General features: G+C 44.9%; 1 protein-coding gene across 1 annotated transcript; it reads left to right on the top strand.

Moving 5' to 3' along the window:
* The first annotated feature begins 19,472 nt into the window (after nt 1-19,472).
* On the top strand, nt 19,473-26,339 carry KLHL38 (kelch like family member 38). The gene is made up of 3 exons (XM_032416102.1): nt 19,473-21,281; nt 25,042-25,147; nt 26,050-26,339. Exons 1-3 carry the CDS (start codon nt 19,893-19,895, stop codon nt 26,337-26,339), a joined length of 1,785 nt encoding a protein of 594 aa, XP_032271993.1. The 5' UTR covers nt 19,473-19,892.
* The last annotated feature ends 570 nt before the right edge of the window (nt 26,340-26,909 follow it).

Below are 26,909 nucleotides of genomic sequence, written 5' to 3'. Positions count from 1 at the left end.
TACCACGTTGCATTCAGCCTTCATGTCTCTCTAGGCTCCTCTAGACTGTGACAGTTCCTCAGACTTTCCTTGTTTTTGTTGAGCTTGACAGTTTTGAGGAGTACCAGGTGGGTAGACTGTCCCTCAGTTTGGATTCGTCTGATGTTTTTCTCATGATTAGATTAGGAGTTTGGGGAGGAAGATCACAGAGGGAAAGTGCCATTTCCACCACATCGTATCAAAGGTATGTGCTATCAACATGACTTATCACTGTTGATGTTGACACTGACCATCTAGCTTGGGTAGTTTTCCAGGTATCTTCAGTGGGGTTATTAAAAGAAAATCACTGTGCATGGCCCACACTTAATGGGTAGGCAATTACACTCCATCTCCTTGAGTAGGGGAGTATCTACATAAGTTATTTGGGACCTTCTGTTCAGGAGGTTTGTCTGTTCTCCCTATTTATTTATTTAATAATTTATTTATATCAGTATAGAGTTAGGAATATTTATTTTGTACTTTGGGTACAAACCCAATACTATATTATTTATTTTGTTGCTCAAATTGTTCCAGCTTTTTCTATGGGGAATTCTTTCAGTTGGTTCCTGTGTCCCATTGACAGACCCCCTCACTTTGCTTTTTGAGTACTTCTTTAATTTCTGTCACTACTAGATGTTCCAGGTTCATCTTGCATAGTTCCTTCCCTAGCCCTAGAATCCGCCATTTCTCCAAGGAGCTCTGGTTCCTTTTGTGGGAGAATGGTATTAGAAACCAAGATCTGAGTACTAGGTGTGTTCATTGCTACTGGGGTGTCATTTTGCTTCTAGGCCCGCTCAGTGGACAGAGCTAGGAAATATATGTGTGTATATTAAGCCGTATATACACATATATCTATATTTATACATACATGTAGATAGATGACATCAGTGTAGATGTAGACACAGACATAGATCCATCTGTATCTATATTAAGTTAGACACGAGTTCATACTATGTCAACTTTCATCCAGTACCATGTGGTTCATGCTGGAAGGGGAATTTTGACATCTTAAAAACAGCATAAGGAGGCAAGATAGGGGGAGGGGAGCTCCTAGAGAAAGGATCCATGGGAAGAATCAAAGCAAACCACACAGTTCCCTGCATGTTCTACTGGTTGTATTTCCATTCTGAATGGCCAAGTTTGTGCCCAGGTCTGGGGAGAAAGGACAGGCCATGGCTGAGTGGTCCTCTGACCTCCTCCAATACCAGGTACCCAAGGAATTGTCCTTAGGTTTTGAAGAGGATGCTCCATGGCTCTTTTGTGACTAAGCCAGAAACACTGACATCTTCTGTTCCTAAGGTAACCAACCTTCAATGAGTTCAAAAGGTGTTCAACCAATATTGATACCACACAGGGGAAAGGGAAAGCAAGACCGTCTTCAGTGTCAGAATCAAGAGACAGTGGGTTCTTATGCCAGTCTCTTCCTGGAAATGATTTTGGGCCCCCAATAAGTGTCACTTCAGGATTGCTTAGAACAAGGGTGTCTTAGGGCAAAAGAGGCCTGAGGCATTTTTAGATTCTGAGCTAGACGACAAAAAGCACTGGTTTTGAATCATTCCTCACTGTGAGTAATATGGGCCAGGATAATATGACTCAGAAACCAAAATGGACACACTAATTGGCTGAACTCTGAATTCAATCCAAATATTGATTTTTTTTTTTATTGCACTGAAAACAAAAGCAAAGTTATTGTTTTTAAAATCCTACTGGACCAGTTCAAATTAGAACCAGTCTTTGGAATAGGTTGAACCAGAAGAAAAAAAGAATCCGAAAAGCAAAATAATTTCCATAAAAGTATTTCATTCACACAGATATGCACTGTATATGTATTTCTTTCAGTAGCAGCTCTTTGAACTGAATCTCACTTAACCCATTTGTGAGATTAACCAACATGACCTGTGCTCTCTATGGAGTCTATTGGTGGATGTCCTAGAGACTCTGAAGTCTGGTGGCTCATGCGGGACTAGGTAGGAAGTCCTCTGTCTTCTGGTGGATCATGCATTTTGCATGAGTGCCTTGTATTTGTTCCCAAGTCTGTTTATATCTATTGCTCTTGCTATTCTAATTACATAATTTAATTAGACAGTAAAGAAGCTGATAAACTATAATTGCAAAAAGAAGGACTTTTTGTTTCTATAAACACTAAATGGAATGCTTTGGAAAGACTAGATAAAGGTGTGTGGCATTTAAAATGAAAAGAATGAGTGGCTCATTTGCAAAGAAAAGTTCTCAGTAAATCAGTGTACATTTGAATGCTTTATATGAAAAATAAAATTAAGTTAGATATGTTTTATTGTAACAATTCTCTGCTTTTAGCTTAAACATAAATGACCAATTGCCCTTCCCTAGTGTATCAAATGAGAGGGTTTTCACTTGTATACACATCTTTTCTTCCTTCTGAAACACTGATTTGTCTATGATGATCATACAGGCTTTTTTCCTGGTCAAACACCTCCAAGACACTGCCATCACCTCCCACAAATCCCAATTCCTAACCCTCTGCACAGTAATTAATAGGAGAAGGAAAGACCAGGGAGAGGCTTAAGGCAGCTCCACTCATAGGCTGTGTCCCTTTGGGAAGCCGCTTTGCTCTCCTGAGACCCAGCTTCTTCACCTGTAAAATGGGGGTGGTGAGAGTTCAGAAGCTCCCCTACTTAAGAACCAAAAGCAAAAGTGCCTTCATACATGAGAACAACACCATCTCCAAGACAATCAGGGCAACTCTGCCTGCTAACAAGAGATGTTTTTAGAGGTCACTTACGCAGTCATTTTGAGCTTACCAAAAACAACAAAAACAATAACTATATTTACAAATAGGTGAAGGAGCCATGCCTACCTCATAAGATCTTGGTGCAGATTAAATGAAATAAAGTATCAGAAGCACTTAGCACAAAGATGGACCCATGCCAAGAGCTCCCTACACTCCGGCTGTTTGGTTGTCTAACCAAGTCACCCCATCTGTGCTGGGGTAGCCAACCCTGAAATGGAATCACGAAGCAGTCTCTTGCACGATGAGGCAAATCCAAGGTGCGGATGCCAAATGGATTCATGCCTCCCACACCTTCCCACCTGGACTAACACGACAGACCCCCCCCCCCAACCTCTGGTCACATCCTCCTCCAGACTATTTCCCACCCCACAGCCAGCACTACCTCTTCCCTAACTGCAGCTCTCTCCCACACGGTCCCCAGGCGAAGGGTTTTCCCCTTAGACCGCAAGCCTTTATCAGGGCTGCTTCCCCTCCACTGGGATATCCAATTAGCATCTCATATTAAATGCATCCAAAGAAAAACCTTCATTTCCCACACAAAACCAGTTCCTTTCTTGGTCTTCCCTCAGTAACCACCCCCAGTAAGACAGCTGGTCAGGCCACAGTCATCTTTGATTCCTTCTATCCCTCAATCCTCAAAGACCATGTATCAGAAGTCCTGCTAGCTCTCTTCCTCCAAACATCTTGGATTTTCCATGATTCACCACCTCCATAGCTGTCGATCCAGGTCAAACCTCCATCCTCTCCGGCCTGGACCCCTACAATATAGCTTCAGAACTGGGTTCCTCCTTCCACAGCTGCTTCACCTCTGAGTCCTTCTCGCACACACTTACCAGGCACTGACCATGCTGGGCTTTTTTCTGTTCCTCAAACTTGTCACGCTTATTCCAGCCTCAAGACTTCTGCACTGTAGTTCCCTCTGCCTAGAACCTTCTTCCAGACTGCCCCATGATCCAATGTCATCACACATGTCACCCCCTCCAAAGGCTTATGCTGGCCAACCTATCAAGCCCCATCCCCAACACGGTCCTCAGAACACACCCAAACTCTCCCTTTAACATTATCCTGTAGCATTGGCATAGCAGTTGTCACCATCTGAAAGTATCTTCTTTCTTTATCTATTCATTGTCTACCCCACCACCTCCACCATCAGAAGATAAATTCTAGGAGTTCAGGGACTGTTTCTCTATTGCTCACCATGTAACCCCAGCACCTAGAGACATAGTAGATGCTCAGTAAAAGTGGTTGAATAGATGAACACCCAACACAGTTTCCTTCCTCCCCTCGTCCAGCCACCCTTAGGCCTTGACTTCCACTTTCTCTTTCAGTTATAGCTCAGGCATCACACCTCGACCTGCCTGCCCCTCCCCTGGGCAGTTAGCCATTCTCTCTGTGCTCTCCCTTTCACACAGTTCCATCAGAGCACTTACTACATTATTCTTCTTCATTCTCTTTACCATATCCCCAACTAGACCAGGAGCTCTGAGACCAGGGACCACATATTACCCAATCCTCCAGCCCAACACACAGAGCAATTCTCTACACCTCCAACCACTTTGCATGCCCTGAGGGCCAGATATGAAATAGTCTTTCCCTCCACCCCATTCTCAGTCATGGTGCCGCCTTTATAGCGCGTATCATTATCTCAAATCATCTCATCTCTACTTACTGATTTATTTGTTCTTCATATCTATTATCTGTCTTCCACCTATATCCCTAGTGACCAGAACAATGGTTGACACATTGTAGGCGCTCGATTAAAGATTTGTTTACAAAGGACTCATTCAACATGTTTGTTAAATGAAGGCCTAGGTAATTGGTAAGCCACCACGAGCACTATAAATCTCAGGGTACTCAAAGGTAGGGAGATACAATGCTGTGTTTACAGCAGTTACTCATAGTTTCCAAAACAAGACCCATGGACGTAATTCATGAAAACTAAATCACATTAGGAAGCACATGTTGAAGGGGAGAGGGGAAAGAGGGCAATAGAGATTTGGCTAATGAGCAAAACGGGTCTTGAACTGCCCGGGGCATCCACCGCCTGAATTACTACTTGGTTGCTTCTTTTGTTTGGCATTGAGAGCCCAGATGGGAGCAGCAAGTCTCTCTAGTAATTCTCTTCCAATTAGTCCAATTAGAGACCGGTCCAGAGATAATTGCCCAGATGTTTGATTTCATCAGAGGTTGCATTGCATATGCAGCCCATGAAGATTATCATAGATATTGGCATACAGAGGATGGGGGGAAGGGATGACACTCAGCAAAATAGGTCGCAAATGCAAGTTCCAAGAGTAAAGGAGTTTCAGCAGCCCCTTTCCAAGGAGAAGACCTCAGGTCATCTGCCTTCTACAGGCCCCTGACCTGGGCCAGCTGGGGAGCAGGAGCATAAGATTTGCTGGTGACGTCAGCTTGGCATCTTCGGTGTGACATGTAAATAATACCAACCACGTTAAGTCACTGTAGGTCCACAGGATGGCTGAGGACATGGGCAACGTGACAGCCACAAGGGCAGCAAAAGTGAAGGCTGGGCCTGAGCCAGCAGAACAGAGGCCAGCTCAGGGCTGCCAGCAACCAGCCCCAAAATAATGTTTCGTCATGATGGCATGGAGACCTGGCCAGAACAGGTCCACTTCAGTGGAGGGAAAGGTCTGGCTAATTCCAAACAGGTTATCAAATATAGAAATGCACCCAAGAACTAGATGCACTCCACCTTGGGCCAGGGTGTCTGTGAGGGAGAAAAGTCACTGGTTTCTACTTTATTCTTCCTAGGAATCAGATAGGCCAGTTAATCATGTCTGAAGTCCAGAGGAGACAGGAAGAGCGTCTAGCACAGTGGTTCCCACCCTTGGCGGCACAGTGGAGTCTGGCAAGCTTACAGAATACCGATGCCTGGACTCCACTCCCGAAGATTTGGATTTTATTGGACTTAGACCAGGGTGCAGCCTGGAAATTGGGCAGGGACTTTAATGTGAAGCCAGGTGAGCCCCACGGCTTAACGCAGGATGAGGAAGCTCGGAAACCCATGGACACTCCTGGAAACTCCCATCACCTCCTAGACTCATTTTAAGCAAAGAGGAAAGAAAAGGACCACTCTTGTCACAAAAGGGTCCTTCTGGGACATACAGAATACTGTTATAGGTTTTATTGAACCTCATCATTTTCTATAAAATCCTAATTCCTGAGGCTAGCTAGCACTCTGGGGCCTCTACCTACCTGCTCACATAGTCCTCCAGCAAATCCTTATGGAGCACCTGCTATGGGCCCAAGGTTCTTGTTCTCATGAGGCTTTTGTTCTGTTAAGGGAGAGAATAAATAATGAAACATCACAAATAGAGTAACTTGATACAACAAAAAGTACAATAAAATAAATAAAACAAGGTGATGTGACCTAGAGAGACAGGTAAGGAAGTGAAAGTTACTTTCAATGGTCAGAGAAGGTATGCTTGATGAGATAATATCTGAGCCGAGTCCTGAGCATCACAGAGCCAGCTCACGAGTGCCTGAGAGAAAAGCATTCCAGCAGAGGGAATAGCAAGTGCAAAGGATGTCTTTTATCTCCAGTTTGAGATGCACCAGTCTCCTGGTGGCTCCACCTCAGCTCCTCTGCTGTCCTCCGGCGTGTCACCACCTCCCCTGCCTTTGCACTTTGGATTTGTGCACCAGAGGTGCCATCTTCCCACGTGAATCTATTGCTTCTTCAAGAAACCCCTCCTCCAAGAAGGTTCCCACGCCCATCCCTCTGCATCTGGCCACTCTTTCCCTCACCTCAAATGCCTGTGAATGCCCTTGGTAAACCGCAGTGGGTAGAAAAGCACAAGACATGATTGTTGCTCCTCATACCTCCTTAGCATCAGGCCTGAATCGGCACTGAATCATCCCGCCCTGGGTTTTATTGTCTTGTTGTTTCACCTGGTACATCTGGTCTCCTCCTATGGGATCGCTGGTTCTTCAGGGCATAGATCCGGTTTTCGGCAACTATCCCTAATTGCTTCTAGAACAGAAGCATTCATTCACAGCCCCTGATCAGAGCTGTTTATACGAGGAGCCGACTAGGTTGTCAATTAAGAGTTTGTGTGAATGGAAGAATTAATCAGTAACCATGTAGCCTTCGCTCTATTTTGCACTAGCATTATCTCCAATTTATAGATGAGGAAACCGAGGCACAGTGAGACCAGGCTGCTTGTCCCAGGTCACACAGCTGGTAAGTGACAGAGCTGGGATTTGAACCCAGGCCGTCTGGTATTCGGTGCTGTACCATGCGCTGCATAACGTGTCACAAAGAGTGAAGGTCAGTAGTCCCATTCTCAAATTTTTCAATAGAGAAACTAAAATTTACAAAAGAATTAACAGAGGTGGCCTGGTTCAGAGACTGAGTTGGTGCCAGAGCCAGGGTGGGTATTCACGGCCTTGGATGCCCAGGCCTCTGGGCTCTCTGCTTTGCTATGTCCCTTTCAAAAAGGTCAAAATTCTGGGCGGGATTCAGCCAAAGTATCAGATCATCACTGTGTCCTCTACTGAATTTAGTGCTGCCAGGGAGCTCCTGACAATAGGTGAAAATGTCTAATGAAATGACAAATGGTCAGGAGGCCATTTGTCAGTGAATATTCATTTCAATATCAAAGTGAATATTCATTCACTTTAAATATTTTTTTTCTTTCTCTTTCTTTCTTTCCTTCCTTTTTCTTTCTTTCTTTCTTCCTTCCTTCCTTCCTTCCTTCCTTCCTTCCTTCCTTCCTTCCTTCCTTCCTTCCTTCCTTCCTTCCTTCCTTCCCTCCTCTCTCTCTCTTTCAACTACTTGAAATGGTGGCGATGGGGAAGGATAGGAGAATGAAGTTAACACTTATCAAGCACCCTGAGCAAGTCCCATAACCTATCTGTAGTATATAATGGAGGGTTGCCAGCTTTCACAAATAAAAAATACAGGATACATTAAAAACCAAAAAAAAACAAAGGCAATAAAAAATACAGGATACATACTTAAATTTGAATTTCAGATAACAAGAAAATATTTTAGCATAAGTATGTCTTATGACTATCTGGGACATACTTACACTACAATCTTGGCTTAATGAAACCTGCCTCAAAGGACTATCCTGAGGATTAACCACACACCAAATGAAAAGTGCTCATAGGTACCTAACTAGCAAGTTGGCAACTCTTGGCTGAAGTTGCAGCTCTAGGTCTGATCAAAGACTGCTTTTCTCCCTTTATCTTACAGTTGAGAATAAATAACTCTGCACCTTTACACATATTAGAAAAATGGTCATTGTGGATTACTGACTCACAGTTTCCTAAGAAAACTTACCTCGAGAAACCATGCCCCACTCTCAGCATGTGAGGCTCTCTGCTCTCTCCTTGCCCCAAGGAAAGAAAGGGGACAGGCTGGACTCTGGTGGCTAAACCAGTGAAGTCCAGAAAAGTTCCTCATGAGACATGATAATAGAAGCAATAACAGGATAGTGGTTTTGCAAACAAAGTTAACTGCACTGAGCAAGAGGGGAACATGAGATGGGGAGGTAGTGGGGGAGGAGGGGGGAGTGGAAGGGAGATAGAGCCTAGGGAGGCCACAGAAAGAAAGCTTGCGGGAACATGTCAAGTGAGAAAGGTCTGTTCCTCCTCAATGAGAACATCTGAGCACCTTGCCTGATGCACCGACAGGAGCGAAACTTGCGTCAAGGGTTCTCGGACAACCTCAGGCACAGCTGGGAAGCTAACAAGTTCCCTCTGCCATTTCAGTGGTTAACACCAAGTCTGACCAGCTCCCCGTCAAGCAAACCCCCAACCTCTCAGAAGCACTGTCCCAAGAAAAGCACCGCCATAATTCACCACCCCCATCCCAGGTTCGGCACAGCTCTGTTTTCCTGTCCAAGGTGCCCCCCTCTCAGACCCCAACCTGCTTATCTGACAAACTAATCACAGGACTGGAACATTCTCTCTAGGGAGAATACACATTTTGATAACACCTTCTGGAATGACCTTTTACCCTTCTCTCCTGCATTTTACTTCTTATTGTTGTCTAATTAGTTATCTGCTCTAAGTGGGAGAGGGAGTGCTTTTCAAGTAGAAGAGAGGGTAAAAATGAGATCTTTGGGTATCTCTCCAAATGCATTCCAGGAGCAGGGAATACAGTAGGTGTGTAGGAGGCGTCCAATAATTTTGTGTTGGGATGAAAGAATCAATTAATATGCGCTGGTGACTCTCCTGATTTCAGAAAAGGTCATCCTCAGTACTCTTCTTAGCAAGCATGTCTGAGGGCACATCCATAGCAATTGCGAGCCTCAGTCCCGTCATCGGTTACCACCCCAACGGCCATTGTATAACGATCTGCTCTGGGAGCCACAAGGAGAGAAAGTCCCCCTTCAGGCACGTGTGTGGAAGAGAATTCTGGAGATGACAATAGGAATAATGTGCACATCTCCCAGGTGGAATGGCAGGTTTCTGATTGTTATTATTACTACCAATATTGTGCAATGCTTTTGGGCAACTGACAATGCACTAGGTGTTATGAGGAGTTTAAATAGCAGGCTTCCCAACCTCCAACTCATGTCTGAGACTCCATGGCCTGTGCTGGCCTGCCCGTTGGAATGGAAAACACAAGATACTCTCTACTTCCTTACTCAAAGCCTTGGGGACATAGGCAAGCTTTCCTGGGAATGGGGGTTGCCAATCAACCATGTTCGTCTTTGCCCACTCTTTTTTCTACAATTTGATTATTCAGGTGTAGAAGAAAGTAAAGAGGTGATAGGGAAGCCTCTATCTCAGGGGTTCCTGAATCTCTGGTAGGTTCTGAGGACTGAACCTCAAGAACAATGTGTGAAGCTAATACAAAACAGTGTCTCTCTTATAGCCTTTCTCCCTCACCAAAAATTATTTACAAGGAATGGTGAACATTTACCACATCTCAGAAAACTAGGATTGCTTACAACCTAATACCAGAATCAATCTGATATCAGAAGCAGATGCAGTTGGCTTGAGAGAAATACTGATTGACCTATTCATGCTTTACCTTGTGGACAAGAGATCCAATTCTAAGTCAGTGAGAAGAGAGTTCATTTCTTCCACACACTTGCTCCTTGACTCAGAGACACAGAGAATGGATCAATCTTAAAACTCTACTGTTTGGGGGCGCCTGGGTGGCTCAGTTGGTTAAGCGTCTGCCTTCAGCTCAGGTCATGATCTCAGGGTCCTGGGATCGAGCCCCACATCAGGCTCCCTGCTCTGCAGGAGGCCTGCTTCTCCCTCTCCCACTCCCCCTGCTTGTGTTCCCTCTCTCGCTGTGTCTCTCTCTGTCAAATAAATAAATAAAATCTTTAAAAAAAAAAAACTCTACTGTTTGGGTGATAATTTTTTGCAGCAGCCAGAGTACAGTTTTATACACATGTGTGTGTGCATGTACACACACACACACACGCACACACCACAAAATCCTTCCATATCCTTACAGAGATGGCAACTCTCAAGCAAGCAACAGGGTAAGAGGTGGAAAATGGTGGGAAGTGTCCCTGCCAGGAGCCCCTGTGGATCCTGAAGGTGGAATGGAGTCAGCATAAATAAAGTTTTGAAAGCTATGGGGATAATAGGAAGAGCCTACTGGAGACATTTGTTGGACAGTCAGGGGTTACAATTTCTCATGCATTAGAGATAGAAAATCACACATCAATCCAGCAATGTCAAACTACATGGATGCCACTAGACCCAATAGAGGGAGTGAGAAGAACAATCAGCCGTCCCCCCAACTGTTGGCATAAGAAGGATATTCAAGGGGTGTTTGGGTGGCTCAATCGGCCGACTCTTGATTTCAGCTCAGGTCATGAGATCAAGCCCCACCTCAGGCTCTGTGCTCAGTGGCGGAGTCTGCTTAAGATTCTCTCTCTCCCTCTGCACCTCCCCCCTGCACTCTCTCTCTCTCTCCAAAATAAGTAAATCGATCTTTAAAAAAAGGAGGAGGAGGAGGAGGAGGAGGGGCACCTGGGTGACTCAGTTGGTTAAGTGTCTGCCTTCCGCTCAGGTCATGATCCCAAGACCCTGGGATAGAGCCCCATGTCAGGCTCCCTGCTCAGCAGAGAACCTGCCTCTCCCTCTCCCTCTGCCACTCCCCCTGCTTGTGCTCTTTTGTGCTCTCTCTCTCTCAAATAAATAAATAAAATCTTAAAAAAAAAAAAAAAAAAGAAGGATATTCAAGTAGCATCCAAAAGGATAGTGGTTCCCAGGGCAAGCTACATAGTCTGTTGGTTAGCCGTCACTGCATCTGGATAAATCTTCTCATTCAAAGATGAATAAGCAGGTGAAACTACTTACTTCTGAACGTCCAGTAATTTCAACCTATTTGTACTTTTCTGTAGTACATGAAAGTAATATTTAACACTTATTTTTTGAAGTAAAACTTAATCTTTGGGGATATACAATGTAAATAGGACTTAAGAGTAATAGTTCCATTCATTTCCAGGTCTGCTTCATGTATGATTAAGTAAAACAAGGCACAATAGCCATCCTTTCCATTATGTTACAACACTGATCATGTGCCTTGATAAAATGGCTGATTAGATGTTAATTTGCCTACAAAACACAGCCATTGGTTTGTATACTTTGGCCTTTTCTCAGCCCAGGGAATTTTTGTCAATTTTTCTTCAAGGGGAATTCTTCAATTGCCCTTTCTAGTCTTCTGTGTCTGTGATGTTAATTTATTTTATTGCAGAAAAGACCTGATCTTTATTACTCAGAATCCTTATTCTTTTTTTTAATTAACATATACTATATTATTATTATTAGTTTCAGAGGTGGATTTTAGTGGTTCATCAGTTGCATACAACACCCAGTGCTCATTACATCAAGTGCCCTCCTTAATGCCCATCACCCAGTCACCCCATCCTCCCATGCACCTCCCCTCCAGCAACCCTCACTTTGTTTCCTATACTTAAGAGTGTCTTATGGCTTGTTTCCCTCTCTTTTTTCATCTTACTTTATTTTCCCTTCCCTTCCCTTATGTTCATCTATTTTGTTTCTTAAATGCCACATATGAGTGAAATCATGTGGTATTTGTCTTTCTCTGACTTATTTCACTTAGCATAATACCCTCTAGTTCCATCCACAGCGTTGCAAATGGCAAGATTTCATTCTTTTTGATGGTTAATATTTCACTATGTATATAAATATATATATCACATCTTCTTTATCCATTCATCTGTCAATGGACATCTGGCTCTTTCATATTTTGGCTATTGTGTATGGCTTTTATTGCAATGTAAAATAAAAGGATTAAGTATTTTTAACTAAGATGAATAAATAAAGAAAAGAGACAAACTATGCAAAAATGTTGAAGAACAAGGAAAAAACACCATTCTGAAGATTCAAGAGTATGTCCAGAAGAAATTATTTCAAAAACTTCAGCATCAGTAGAAAGAAAAATGACATTCCGTCTGTAAAATAGACAGAAATCCATAGAGATCAAACTGAGCCTCATAGAAAACTAGATGAGGTATGGGATTATTTCAGAGCCATAAAAACGCAATAGCATATTTCAACTCTGCATTAGAAGGAATAAAGAGAAAAACTAACCCTATGAAAAGTATGCCAATAGTGCAAAGGGTAAATTTGGAGTGGTATTCTAGAATGTAGGGGAAAAGAACAAGCAAGTAAATATTTAAAAAGAGATACAAATTTAGATGAGGATGCCAAGTTAAAAATATACATATAAGTGTTGTACATGAAGAAACAAAATTGCAACTGAAGTGATAATCAAAGATATAATTGAAGAAAATTTTCCTGTGCTGAATAAAGGCCAAAGTATACAAGCCAATGGCCGTGTTTCATAGGCAAGTCAACACCTATGTTTTATGTGTTTTAAAAAGAACATACCCCTGGACACATCATGGCAGTTTTTTAATTAAAAGGATAAAGAAAAAAGAAGTTTAAAAAATAAAAAAGGATATAAATTAGTTAGTTATGAAGTTTCTTCTCTGTAGCACTACAGTCTTCCCAGAATAAAATGAGTGGTTTTCAGAAAATTTTGAAGAAAAAATGTTGGATCCTAAACTATGATATACCTAGCCAAGTTGTTGTTTGCGGATGATAGGAAACAAAAAGAGAATCTTTGATTAGGAAGGATTTGGAAAAATACACCCCTCTCATATTGTCCCTAAAAAATATTGCAAGTCAATGAAATCCAGTTGGTCAAAAGATGAGTCAGAATTAAGTATTTAAAAATGAAGAAACTATGGCATAAAAGAACTAGCAGTGAAAATGTAAATCAGCCAAGCACCGACCTTAGTCTATAAATAGGATTCAAAGGCAAATAACAAAGCCATTCATAAAAGATAAGATATAGAATAAAAAATAATTTGATGATAATAATCAGGGCCTTAAATTCCAGGTCATCTTTACAAAAGCCAGGAAAAAATAAGTAAACAGGTTTCAGATTCTTTTTCTTACCTAGCAGGGAGTCCAAAAGTATTATTCTATTTTTACTTATGATCATTAGAAAAACATAGCTTAAAAATTTTTTTTGGAAAAACTTAAAAGAAAGCCACTAGTAAAAATATAAACAGTCTGAAAAAGGCAAAAGTAAACAGTCCAGTGTCAGTCTCTGTCAACCAATTCCATTTTACTTCTCTACCTTTCCTAATAAGTGGGTGGGGAGTAAGACTTATCCCTGCCCCCAAGGAGCTATAGGACAGGAAAGAGATGGAAACACATTCTGTCTGACGTGAGAGCTTTTCAAATATGTATGTTTAATTTCTCCATTTATGGGGTCCTGGGATTCGTGGTGGGTGGGGTGTGAAGTGGGAAGGAAGAAAGTTGGGGAAGGCTTCCCGTCAGAACACTTAGAACACTTAAATGATTTATTTGTCTGTCTTCCCTATAGACTCTAAGCATCACAAAGGCAGGGACCTTTTCTGTCTCCCTAGTGTCTTACTGGATAGACTGTTGGATGGATGGATGGATGGCTGGATGATGGATGAGTGGATGATGGATGGATAGGTGGATGATGGATTGATGGATGGATGATGGATGGAAGGATGGATAGATGGAAGGATGGATGGATGGATGGATGGATGGATGGATGGATATATGGACAAACAGATAGATGAATGGACCCTTGGTTAATTAAACCCTTACCTTGCTCAATTTGCATTTCCCCTGGGGATCCTAATTAATCCTACCTCTAAGGGAATAAAGTTCACCCTCTCTCTGTAGGTCATCCACCTTCTATACCACAGCAGCAAATTGAAACCATGGCTGGGGGGCCTGGAGGGAGTGTTGTTCCTGCCTAAATGCCTGTCTCACCATCAGGGAGTGCCTGCCCTGGGGAGCAGAGAGGCCAAGGCAGTGTATTATTCTTTGTGACTCACAGTGCTAAAACGGGAGAGTAAGAATGCATCCTTGATCACATTATTTCTTTCTTCTCGATTTGACTTAGAGCCCAGAAAGCTGATCTGTGGCATAAATGAAGTGTGAGGTCAGACTTGAGCTTGTGGGGAGAAGGCAGGGCAGACAGCTGGATTATATACCAATAATCCACCAACAGTCCTAACCTTGTCTCTGTCAGCCCTTTTTTCCCCCTTGCCCTCCCAAGGGGGAAAAAAGATATTTTCTGGTGGGGAGGCAGGGTGGAGGAAGCGTTGGGGATGCAGTCATTTGCGCTACTGGCCTAGTAAAAGTAGCGCCAGACTTTTAGCTCCCAGAGGACAGTCGTCATGGCAACCTTGGGATCAAGGAGCAGACTCTCTTTAGGCCATTGTCTGGAGTACAGAGTCCCTGTTCAGCTTTCGACAAGCTGGTTTAAAAAAACACATCCAGCCAAATAGATACAGACACCGATAGACTGGCACTCACATACATAGAAAAGTTTTTAATCATATAGCAGCAGTCAAGTTCCTTCCTACAGCTTTTAATGATCCAGTTCACCGAAACCTCATTTTTCTCTTCACCTGTGGGAACAAGAAATACTCTGATGCCAGCAGAGACAGCCTACCAGTCACCAAGAAGCTGTCACAAAGCCTTGCACGTTCCTGCATTCTTGAAACCCAGCTCCTGGGCACCACCACAGCCCTGGTTTGCTGCTAAAAGTAAGGCCTGCCCCCGACGGGTGTTAGGAGGACACAGCATAATGGAGGACATTTTGTGGCTTCTTAGCCGGTAGCTGTCAGATCTGCTGCTGACCCGAACCAGTCTGCCTTTCCTCGGGTATCCAGGCCCAGGGCACCCAGACAGGAAAGAGGCCTCCTGAGACTAAGTGCCTGCAATGTCAATGCAAAATTCTACAAGGAAACTTATGGCTTTATGAATTTACTTGAAATAGTAAAATATAAAGAATTGGCAGCTTGACTGGCGTTGAAGCCAGAGCTTCTGGCTTCAGGCCAGAGACGTATAGAAGCTCAGAGGAGGTCCCTTTGCTGAGGCTCAGCCTCTAACTGTTCCTTCTCTGGCCACCTCAGGACACAAACCACAGTATAATACTAACCACAATTTACTGTGAACCTACACTGTGCCGGCCACTTTACTGGAGGCTTCACATACATTATTTCTTTGTGACAAGGTTGGTTATCCCCATTTAACAGATGGACAAAGTAAGGCTAGAAGAATATAAATTACTTGCCCAAGACCACCTGGATGCCGGGAAGAAATGTCGATTCTCCCGAGTCTTTCTGCCATCAAAGCCTGAGTCTTGACTCGTTATGCTACTGACTTTCACCAAAAGGAGGGGCAAGGAGCTGAAGTCCTCATTTATTTTGGGTTCCCATATGTTCAGACCCTAAACTAAGACATCTCCCAGAGAAAGTCAGGACACAATGTTAAGACAAAAAGTATAGAACTCTCAAAGACAAATAGATTCATGAATTGAAAGTAGGTTGGTTGGGGTTACATGTGGGTGGTAGATAATGGTTTTTGGATTGGGCTTGGGTTATTTGTGTGTGTTTGCTTTGAGGTAAACACCAAGACTCGATCTGTCTCTTCCTAACATTTAATGTAGAGCCAGAATTCTCCTAGCAGCCCAGGCCAAAGGAATGGGCCTGTTTTTTCTAAACCTTAGAAGCCAGAGGATTTATTAAAGTTGGTCAGACATTGATACTGTGCACCAGGGCTCCTCTGAATACTTGACAGGGCTGGATTTCAGAAGGTCTAATTTGTTAGAGAACATAGGGGAAGCTCCAAGATGCCTGCCAGTGGATAGTGCCATGTTAGTTCAGTCCCAGAAATCCCTACCTATTGTCCTCACAACAAACCCTTGGTTGGCCCACTAGCTGGAGGAGAAATAAGACAGGCATTTCTGAGCAATACGGAAGTTATTTTTCCCTTGTGTTGACTCTGAGGCTAAGGACTAAACCACTAGCATTGGGGCTGGGCAGACTTCAGATCAGTTCCCAACCTTGAACTCAATAACTCTTGCTCTGTGGTGTAAAGCAGTTATTTTACTTTTCTCTTATCATGTTATTGGATTTGATTGAAAGGAGGGACCTCCAGACTACTTCGGAGCACCATTTACAGTGTGGTCTAATGGACATGTACCAAGCGGTACATGACTGCCCTGCTAAACCTATCCAGGGGGGCGGGATAGGAAGTCCACCTAACAGTGCTCCCTCTCTTTTCCTAATCTCCGTTCTGTTATGCTCAGGTCAAGAACTATACATCATTGGGCGCCTGGGTGGCTCAGTTGGTTAAGCGACTGCCTTCGGCTCAGGTCATGATCCTGGAGTCCCTGAATCGAGTCCCGCATCGGGCTCCCTGCTCGGCAGGGAGTCTGCTTCTCCCTCTGACCCTCCCCCCTCTCATGTGCTCACTCTCTCTCATTCTCTCTCTCAAATAAATAAATAAAATCTTTTAAAAAATAATAAAAATAAAAAAAGAACTATACATCATTTACCCACCATGTGTCAGCCACTGGGCCAGGCCCTAGGGCTAGAGAGACAACTGAGACAAGGTTCTTCCTGTCCAGACACTCCCATTCTAATAAGAGGGACACAGACAGGTAAATATAATTGCAATGAGGAGAGGGTATGAGGCATATAATATTAAAAGTATGCAGAAGGGGGCGCCTGGGTAGCTCCGTCGGTGAAGCGTCCGACTCTTGATTTCGGCTCAGGTCATGATCTCAGAGTTGTGAGATCGAGCTGTGTCAGGCTCCACGCTCAGTGGGGAATCAGCTTGAGATTCTCTCTATTCCTCTCCCTCTGCCTCTCTCCCCCACTCTCTCTCTTTCTCTCTCACTAAAGTAAGTAAATAAATCTTAAAAAAAAAAAAAAAAGAAAGAATGGAAATAGTACAGACAACTGAGAAATTAATTATCTGACAGGGTCAAGGAAGACTTTCAGAGAAGCTGATATACAAATTAAGTTTCAAAGGATGAGCAGGAGTTCAGAGGTGAAAGTAGAAGAGATGGCAAAGGGAAGAAAGAGCGGGCAAAGGCACAGAAGCAAGAAACAGAGGGGCCTCGGGCCTTTTATGTGATGTGGCTCCTCACCTGTCATATCCGCAGCATGGCTCAGAAGCACAGGGAAATCACCAGCTCTGACAGCTATTAAACAGTTCCTCTCTCCAGCTCCTTGCCTGTACCCCCATGGGTCCCTGACCCCCTTGCCTCAGGTCTTCTGCTCCTAGTCCTGGCCTCTGGGTCCCTGGCCCCAATGACATGTTATGGTGATACCTGCCTGACTTTGATCTTCTAGACTCTTGGGGGCATGAGCCACCCTGTGACCTGCAGCTATGAGGGAGAGACACTCATCCTTCCACCATGCTCTGTGGTACCCTAAAAGCCAGGCCAGCCCAGCCAGGGGCCAGACACATGCAGGGATCTGCACCTCGTCTACTAGAGCTAGAATAAAAAATAAAAGTGGGAGAGAGACGTGGCAGGAGCCAGTCCTCAAGGTGGGCAACAGACCAATCTGATTCCTGCTAAAGTCTGGACTTTATCCTGCAGACTTGGGGAGCCACCAAAGGCATGATGCAGGGGCCTGGTAGAGTCTGCTTTGCCTTCCCTGGGGTTACTCTGCTGGTTACTCACGGCGGTTGTATCGGAGGGAGACTAGGAGCAAGGGAAAAAATCGACACAGGAGGCTGTTGCAATAGTCCAAGCAAGACTTGAGAAGGGGAGAAAACCAGGCTTCCCTGACACTCACTGCTGGGTAACTCAATCAGCATCTCCTGGGGGGGGAGGGGGGGAGTGGCAGGAGAGAGCTGGGGTCCCTTTTAATCAACTTTGTGGTTCCACAGCTGTCCATCGTGGCTCTGATTCTTACATTGGGGGGCTGCCTCCTCCTCTCTTTCCTTCTTCTTCTCCCTCCCTCCCTCTCTCCCTTGCTCTGCCTCTTTCCTCTTCCTCCCTCCCCCTCCCCCTCTCCCTCTCTCTGACACACCCTGGAGAGATATGCCCTGCCTCCTGCCTCTAGCTCAAGCCTCCCTAATGGGAGAAAATGGAGAAGTAAAAGAGAAAAGCAAGCCTGAACCATAAAAAAACAACTGAAGAGGGGCGCCTGGGTGGCTCAGTCTGCTAAGTGGCTGCCTTTGGCTCAGGTCATGATCCCAGGGTCCTGGGATTGAGCCCCATGCCCCCTGCTCAGTAGGGAGCCTGCTTCTCCCTCTCACTCTGCCCCTCCCCGCCCCACTCATTTTCTCTCTCTCTCTCTCTCAAATAAATGAATTCTTTAAAAAAAAAAAAAAAAACACTGAAGAGCAATCAGCATGTGTCTGTGAGAGGCAGGGATGACCTGGAAGAGTAGGACCCTTGCCACTTTACAACAGAAGCTGGCAACAGGGGGACCAACAAAGGTTTGATCTTTCCTGCGTCTGGAAACTCTGGGGTGCTCCACAAATATTAAAAACAACTTTTGTTATAGACTTCATCCCCTCGGAGGCTGCCGGCAGAAATCACAACCCTCTCCAACGATCCTGCCCCCAGACAGTGGGAAATAGAGACCCACCGAACAGAACCCTCGGGCCCATGTCCCAGCCTCCCTAAGACCATCCATCACCTTCAACTTGCCCAGAACTGTCTTCAGTGACTGTCCCAGGTCACAGCAACCTGTTTACAAACATCTAGAATTCCCAGGCACTTTTAGGACAAGGGACCTGAGATGTGTCCAAGTGGGCAGCAAAGTCTTCTCGAAGAGAAGCTGTTCCTCCAGATCTATTTATGCCGATGTAAACACTTGCCAAGGAAACAAGGCATGTGGGCATGCGCTGGCCCCGCAGGCCCTCGGGTTGCTGCAAAAGGCAACTGGAGAGTCACATGTCATAACAGTGGAAAGTACATATGCAACTATTCTTAGCCCTGGAATGTATACACTGTCTCCTTGCCCAGTGCTTCTTTCCCGAAGTTCTAGAAAACTGCGAAAGCACCGTTCGCATAAACAAATCCAGAACTCTCCCAAGACAAATCATTTGCCAACTGAAGGAAAGGCCTAGGTTTATTGTTTTACTTGGAGCCCGAGGTGGAGGCTCTCCGGAGGAACCAGCCGGACCAGGATCGGTGGATGTCACCGCAGCAAACCAAGGTAAAGATCTCTAATGCTTAATTCTTCTACAGGTAGACTGCCAGGTGTCATCCAGGAAACCCTGCCCAGAGTATTGTTTGGTCTCTGCTTTCTCTTTGTCACATCTCCAAAACAAAACCCCAAAGACTCTGTAAAATCGTGTTTTAAAAAATAAATTGCAAAGGCCCATTTTCATCCTTCAGTACTGTCTCGTTACCAGAGGGCCATGCCCCCAGAATGAATCCTGGGGGAATGACTAACACCCAGAAAGATGCTTACACAAGCTTACTAAATAACATATGCTGAGAAGCTGGAGCAAGCCTCACGGATTTGGGCTGGTCAAATGCATGGACTGTCACCTTGCTTCAGCCCCTGACCATCAGGTAACTTCCAACAATGTTGGTGGTTCTTTTTTTTTTTTTTCCTTCTCAGATTATCTGAAGATGCTCTTTGCCTGTTACCTTTGGGAGTAATCATAACCAAAAAGAGAGGTGTTGGCTGTGAGGTCTGGGGTATAGGTGGCCTCTCTTTCCAATCTTCACTAAGCAACATTCTTGGCAATATCCACAAGCATCTTAGTGAATGGACATAGGTGCTCTGAGTCTTGGAGACAAGACAGCTAAACCCTTCAGCACATGCTTCCCCTTGGGACCTCTCCCCCTCCTTGTAGGATGGACAAGGAGTTGCCAGACGGGCTGCTCTTCAAAGACCACGACTTCTCCTCTGACTTATTGAGGCAGCTCGATGGCTTGAGGCAAAACAGGATGCTGACTGATGTGAGCATTTGTACTGGGACCTGCGAGGTCCCCTGCCACCGAAGTGTGCTGGCCTCCAGCAGCCCCTACTTCCGGGCCATGTTTTGCAGCAACTTCCGGGAGAGAAGCGAGGCCAAAGTCCAGCTGAAAGGCATCGACTCTGCGACTCTGGAGCCGATCATCTCATATGTGTACACTGGGGAGGTGCACATCACGGCTGAGAATGCCCTGCCTTTGATGGAGGCAGCCTCCATGCTGCAGTACCCCAAGCTGCTGGAGGCCTGCTCCTCCTACCTCCAGAGCCAGCTGACCCCCAACAACTGCCTGGGCATGATGCGACTCTCTGAAATCTTAAGTTGTGAGACCCTCAAGAAGAAAGCCAGGGAGGTGGCCCTGACGTGCTTCACAGAGGTGGCCGCCTCGGCCGACCTGAAGGAGCTCTGTGCCTTGGAATTGAGAGACTACCTGGGGGATGATGGGCTCTGTGGGGAGGAGGAGAAGGTGTTCGAGGCCCTCATGGTTTGGATCAAGCATGACCTCCAGGCCCGGAAACGACACTTGCAGGAGCTGTTCAAGCAGGTCAGGCTTCAGTACATCCACCCGGCCTTCTTCCACCACTTCATCGCCAATGATGCCCTCCTGCAGTCCTCACCCTCGTGCCAGACCATCCTGGAGATGGCCAAGAGGCAGATGTTTGCCACGTACAGCACCACCAATGCCCCAGACCTCCATCCTCCATGGCACGTCCCCCCAAGAACCTCTTACCAAGATTTCCTCATCCTCTTGGGTGGGAGGAAGGACAACCAGCAGACCACCAGGGATGTTCTGCTGTACAACAGACAGACCAACCAGTGGCAGGACCTTGCCAAACTCCCGACCCGGCTGTACAAGGCCTCAGCCATCACCTTGCACCGTAGCATCTATGTGCTGGGAGGCATGGCTGTCGGGGCAGGGAAGAATGTGCCCAGCCACAACGTCTACATCTACTCCCTGAAGCTTAACCAGTGGAGACTGGGGCAGCCCATGCTGGTGGCCCGCTACTCCCACAGAAGCACTGCCCATAAGAACTTCATCTTCTCCATTGGGGGCATTGGAGAAGGGCAGGAGGTCATGGGCTCCATGGAGAGATACAACAGCATCTTCAACATCTGGGAGAGTATGGCCAGCATGCCAGTGGGGGTTCTCCACCCTGCGGTTGCTGTGAAAGACCAAAGACTCTACCTCTTTGGGGGAGAGGACATCATGCAGAATCCTGTACGCCTTATCCAGGTAAATGGCTGGTCCCTCCCATCATGGAAGTGCATGAGTGTACACCCATGCATGCACATATGTGCATGCGTGCACACACATACACGTACATGTGTGTACACACATACATACATATACATGCGTGCGTGTGCACATACATGGATACATGCATGCATGAGTGCATGCACACATACATATAACACACATTATCATTTGCAGAGGAAACATAAAGGAGGGAGGAAAGATGGAAGGGAGGAAGGAAAGAAGGAAGTTTAAATTCAGCAAGACTTTATCCATTTATGAATTTTTGTTGTGTAAGATTAACACATACAAAGGAATGTCAGATACAACCCCTGTCCACAAAGAGTTTATCTTTATTTGAGGAATAAAATTAGTATGTCTAAAACTTCAAAAAAAATAAAAAATAAAAGTTCAAGCTAGAACACATTGAATGTCAGATAGTGAAGTTCTATAGGAATTCTGCAGACGCCTCTAACCCAATTCAGCAAGACCTTAGAAGAAGATTCCCAAGCTTTGGTCCACAGTCTGTTACCAAGTTCCTGGGAACCCAACCTCAGATCAGCTGAATCAAAATCTCTTTGTGTGGGGTCCTGACATATATTTGTTACAGACGTCTCCAGGAGATTCTACGGAGTAGCCAGGTTGGGGAACCTTGACCTTCAATGATAGGTAGATGCTAATATCACTAGCAAGCTCTCTGAGAAGTGTTATTAATAGAGACCAAAATTTCAAAATATTAAGCATTTTATGCAAGTTCCAATCTCTGCAGCTCACATAATGATATGAAAAACTTGAATAATGAGCCTGTCTTTAAAGATGATGCAGGAGATCCCTGGTAGTTGCTTTGTTCATTGATGAGAGCTATCTTGAGCCCCAGCCCCGATAAGAGCCCTGGGGACACAGGCATGAGCAGGAACATGCACTTACCCTCCAGGAGCTTCAGGACAATTGCAATTCAGGTGCTGACTGGAGGGGGGCTTTAAGAGCACGGAGCGTGCCCTAAACCAGTCTAGAGGGAATCAGGGATGGTGTGAACTTTCGAGGTTGGTTTCCACTGACGTGAACAGGGAGGCAAGAGAAGAGAGAAGGTGGGTAAATGAAGAGGGAGCATCACTGGGAAGATAGAAGGACATGACTTGGATGGAGACAGGGGCAAGAAGCCTCTCTGAGCAGAGGCAGAGTCCTCTGTTGAGGTGGTGTTCCTGGGTAAGGGAACAGCTGGACCAAAGGCTCTGGAGCAGACAGGGGCATAGCCCATCACCTGGAGGGACTGACAGCCTGACCATGTAGCTGCGACACAAAGCGGGGAGGCATAAAGGTGGTATGCCTAAGCCGAGCTGGGGGGAGGGGTTAGTCTCCACGTGGTCTCCATCAGCCCCCTTCTCAAGCTGTCCTGAGTGACCCCTCCACCCAGACTGCTGCCCCTGAGCCCCTACTACAGAAATTCTGGAACATTCTCAGGGGGTGGGTGTTTGTGGAGATGAGGCTGACCTGGCAGGCTTTCTAGACCTTGTCAAGGAATTGGGGTTATAGCCTGAGAGTAACAGGGTAGCTGATGTCATCAAATTTGCATTTTTAGGAGTTCCTCTGGATGCCTTATGGAGAAGGGATTGGTGGGGCCTAAGTGAACAAAGGGAGGAGAGTTGGGGGACTGTTCTAGAGGTCCAGCCAGGTGGCTTGGGCTAAGTTGGTGCCAGTGGAGATGGAGAAAAGTAACAAGCTTCAGTTTAATCCTTGTTTGTTCTTGCCTTCACTTCCCCAGCCCATATTTTCAGCTCCTCTCTGACCATCTAGGCAGATTTGGATTCTATTCCAAATCCCGCTCATTTATTTGAGCCAAAAGAGACGTGTTCTGCTCCCCACCAAGCTCTAACCACACAATGCAGTTGTAACAAAGGGCTCCTATGTAAAGCTAGAACCCCTCCCTCTTAAAAAAAAAATACTTTTCAAAATGAAGTCAACAAATATGCTAACGACTTCACATTGCAAAATTGTTATTGATTTCCTAAGAATAAATACAAAGCTCAGAAAAGCTTTTAAGCTGGCATATCAAGAAATGCATAGTACCATCAAACAAGATGCTTGCAAAGGCAGAAAAAAACCCACTAACATGTGAGGGGAAAAGGGGAAAAGCATTCATGTAAGCTTTTCTTGTCTACTTAGCCTTAGCTTTTCTTGTCTACTTAGCCTTAGCTTTGAAACAGTAATTTTACTCATTCAACTATAGCATGAGATCAAAGCTTGGGGGTTGCTTGATGGAGTAGGTTGGATTTTCTGGCACAGATTCAGTTTTCTTTACAGGATGGTTCTTCTGCACGCATGCATTCTTTTAGGAACTATTGAACAGTGGTGTCACTGTGCAATTTATGTGTGTATGTGTACCTTTCTCCCTGGCCTTTTTTCTCCCTCTGTTTCTGGATGGCATTGAGCAAATCCTTCACCATAACAAAGCATCACTTCCTCCACTGGTCAAGCACCATCTTTGTTATCCTTGCCCCAACCTCTCTGGAGGTATTATGAGGATTGTGTGCAGATGTTTAATCTATCTTTAAAACCATACTCCAAGCTTGCTGACAAAGAACAGAAAGCCAGGAGGCAATTACTCACTCAGTGTTTACTTTTACTCCAAGGATCCCACTTTCTAGTGTCATCTACGTATTTTCAGATGAAACAGTGAGGCTGCCCCCATCTCTAGCACATGGCCTCGTCTAGGCTTCACCAACTTCAAGAATGGAGAGACCTCAAGAGGTCTCTAGTCTCAAACCGCTCCATCAAAAAAGGCCACCCCTATACGGCCCCAGGCAGAGTCATGAGTGCAGTGGTTAAGAACTTGGACTCTGGGCTCAACCAGACCAGCTCTTCCATTCCATCTAGCTGTGTGACTTTGGGCATGTCACTTAACCTCTCTGAGCCTCAATGATCTAATGTGAAAGATGGGGGCAAGTAATGGTACCTACTTCATAGGATGGTTGTGAAGATCAAATTTGGTAAAATTATAAAAAATAGAGTCTTTCATATAGTAGCAATTAAATTTTATATAAAAAGAATTGCCATTTTCTTTGGTAAATAAATGTTTTGCCCCTTCTTTTCTTATATGAAGTCCATCCTAAATCTCTCATGCTAAATTTTGCTAGTAATGAACTAATTTATATTTGATATTTGAACTTTATTTAAACTGAAGGGGACATGTTCTGGGAATCATGCTTTGTGACTCTATTTCAGACCATGGCCAAGGAGCCCTGCCCCAACTCTTTGCTCGTTCTCTTTTCTCATACTTCCTCTATGATTCTAATGATTTTCAGGCATGAACTGTTCAAAAGCCTTCCTCATTTAACCCCAAATGTATTCTTGGCTCTAAAGCCCTCTCTGATACACTGGAACATTTAGAAATTTAAACATGAGCCGGAAATAGAAATGATTGAAAAATCATTGGTTTTATGAATACCCAAGTTGCTCCATTTCCCATTAAAAGAAAAAAATGTTCCGAGCAAGGTAAGCAAACACATACCTCAATGCGTAACTCTTGGTCCATTCTATAGAGACAGAGCCAAGGATCTCATGGGGGTCACATAAAGACCAATTTCTAGTAATATATACTTTCTGTTATTTAATTACATTTTATTGATAATAATACACCTGCCTACATTATAAAAAGTGAAAAGAAAAAGAATCCTATTTCAATCTCTTAAATACTACTTCTATCTTTTAAAAATTATTTATCACTTTAAAATGCAGCACCATGATCGTATTTCTCCCTCAGGTTTATCACATTTCCAGAAACACATGGTTCAAAATGGAGACGAGAATGATCAAGAATGTGTGCGCCCCTGCAGTGGTGCTTGGGGAGCGGATTGTTATCGTAGGAGGTGAGTTTGAACAGAGGATCGCTAGGCTGGACACAAACTTGGCATCTCCCATGGAAAAAGGGTCACTAATAGACAGATGTTGTTCTACAAAACAGTGTTTTTAAGAGCACATCCATCCAACTAGGGGAGTGTGGATGACTTGACAAAGTTCTTTTCTCATCCAGAAGTTTCTCCCTGTCTTCATCTGTAAACAAGGAATGAAATAATACCTATTTCACGGAATTGTTGTGATAATAAAATGTGCTCGCCTATCTAAAGCACTTAGCACTATCCCAGATACCTGGCAAAGACTCAAAAAATGTTTGCTACTGTTAATAATATTAGCCACTAATGGATCATTTCTTTCCGATTGCAGTATAGTGTCTTGGTTAAGAGGACTGATTTTAGGGTCAAACCTGGGTTCAAATCCTGACTCTGTCACTGGCTGTATACTCTTTGGCGAGTTATGAATCTTTTTCTGTGCCTCTGTTTGCACATCTGTAAAACGGGGATCCTGAAAGTGGGAAGTGGTGGGGACCAGATAGGGCTGTTGTGGGAACGGTTCCTGAATTTCCAAGGCTCCTTTGCTGGACTGTTAAGGCTCTTGGGGGGAGAGGGGCATGTGAGAGAGATGAAAAAGCCAATGAGACAGAGAAAGCTGCTAGAATCCAGAGGCTGCTCCCAATCTAATGCTGCCTTAACTTGAGGTTAAGGATTCAGGGGCCAGAATCAGACAGATCTGAGTCTAAACCCCAGCTCTGCCACACACTGGACCTTGGGCAGGTTACCAAAACATTCTACACCTTAGTTCAGAGTCCAGCCTTTGTACTGGGTAATGGCAAAAATCAGACATGTTTCCAGACTGCAGACTTCCAGTCCCAAATGAGCAATGCTGAGCTTGCTGGTATGCCATTGGTTTTCAGGTTACACAAGGAGGATTCTTGCTTATGACCCTCAGTCCAACAAATTTGTCAAGTGTGCGGACATGAAAGACCGGAGGATGCACCACGGGGCCACGGTGATGGGGAACAAGCTCTATGTGACGGGCGGGCGGCGGCTGACCACGGACTGCAGCATCGAGGACTTGGCCTCCTTTGACTGCTACGACCCCGAGACAGACACCTGGACATCCCAGGGACAGCTGCCTCACAAACTCTTTGACCACGCCTTTCTCACTCTCCAGTGCATACCCCACACCCCCACCTTCCCATGAAGTTGTCGAGAAACCATGGGTCTTAGTCAAGACGCTTTCTGTTGTAAGAGATAGAAACCCAACTCAAAGGAGTGTAACCCCAAAAGGATGCAGGGAGTGCCCACAGGACCAAAAGTTCCAGAGCCTGGAGGCCTGGAACCAGGCATATTGTTGACAGAGCGCCCCGTATCTCTCTGGCTCTCCACACTTCCACCCTGTCTCCCTCTGTCTCTCCCCTCCTCCCCCCACTTACCCTCCTTCTCTACCTCATCTCTGTTAGACTTCATGCTACAAACAAGCTTCTTTATCCACAAAGTATGAAGACAACGGCAACTGATAAACTCAGACTCAACGTTTTCTGAAGTTGCATCTTCAAGACAGAACTTCACCATTATCTATATATTAACCCTGAAAATAATCCTAATTGGCCGTTTCTTAATTCCATGCCTTCCTCTTGAGCCAATCACTATTTCCGGGGCTTGAGCTACTACAACTGTGTAATCCCGGAGCACGTCCCTACAGGAAGAGGTCAGGTTGACTATTATCAGTGACAGCTCATCCAAACTGCACATCATGAGATAGAAGCAGTTT

This window comes from Phoca vitulina, unplaced genomic scaffold (assembly GCF_004348235.1).
Source record: "Phoca vitulina isolate PV1807 unplaced genomic scaffold, GSC_HSeal_1.0 scaffold18, whole genome shotgun sequence".
NCBI classification, from domain to species: Eukaryota; Metazoa; Chordata; class Mammalia; order Carnivora; family Phocidae; genus Phoca; species Phoca vitulina.
Note: the sequence above shows the minus strand (reverse complement) of the source record. Positions and strands in the feature narration are given on the sequence as shown.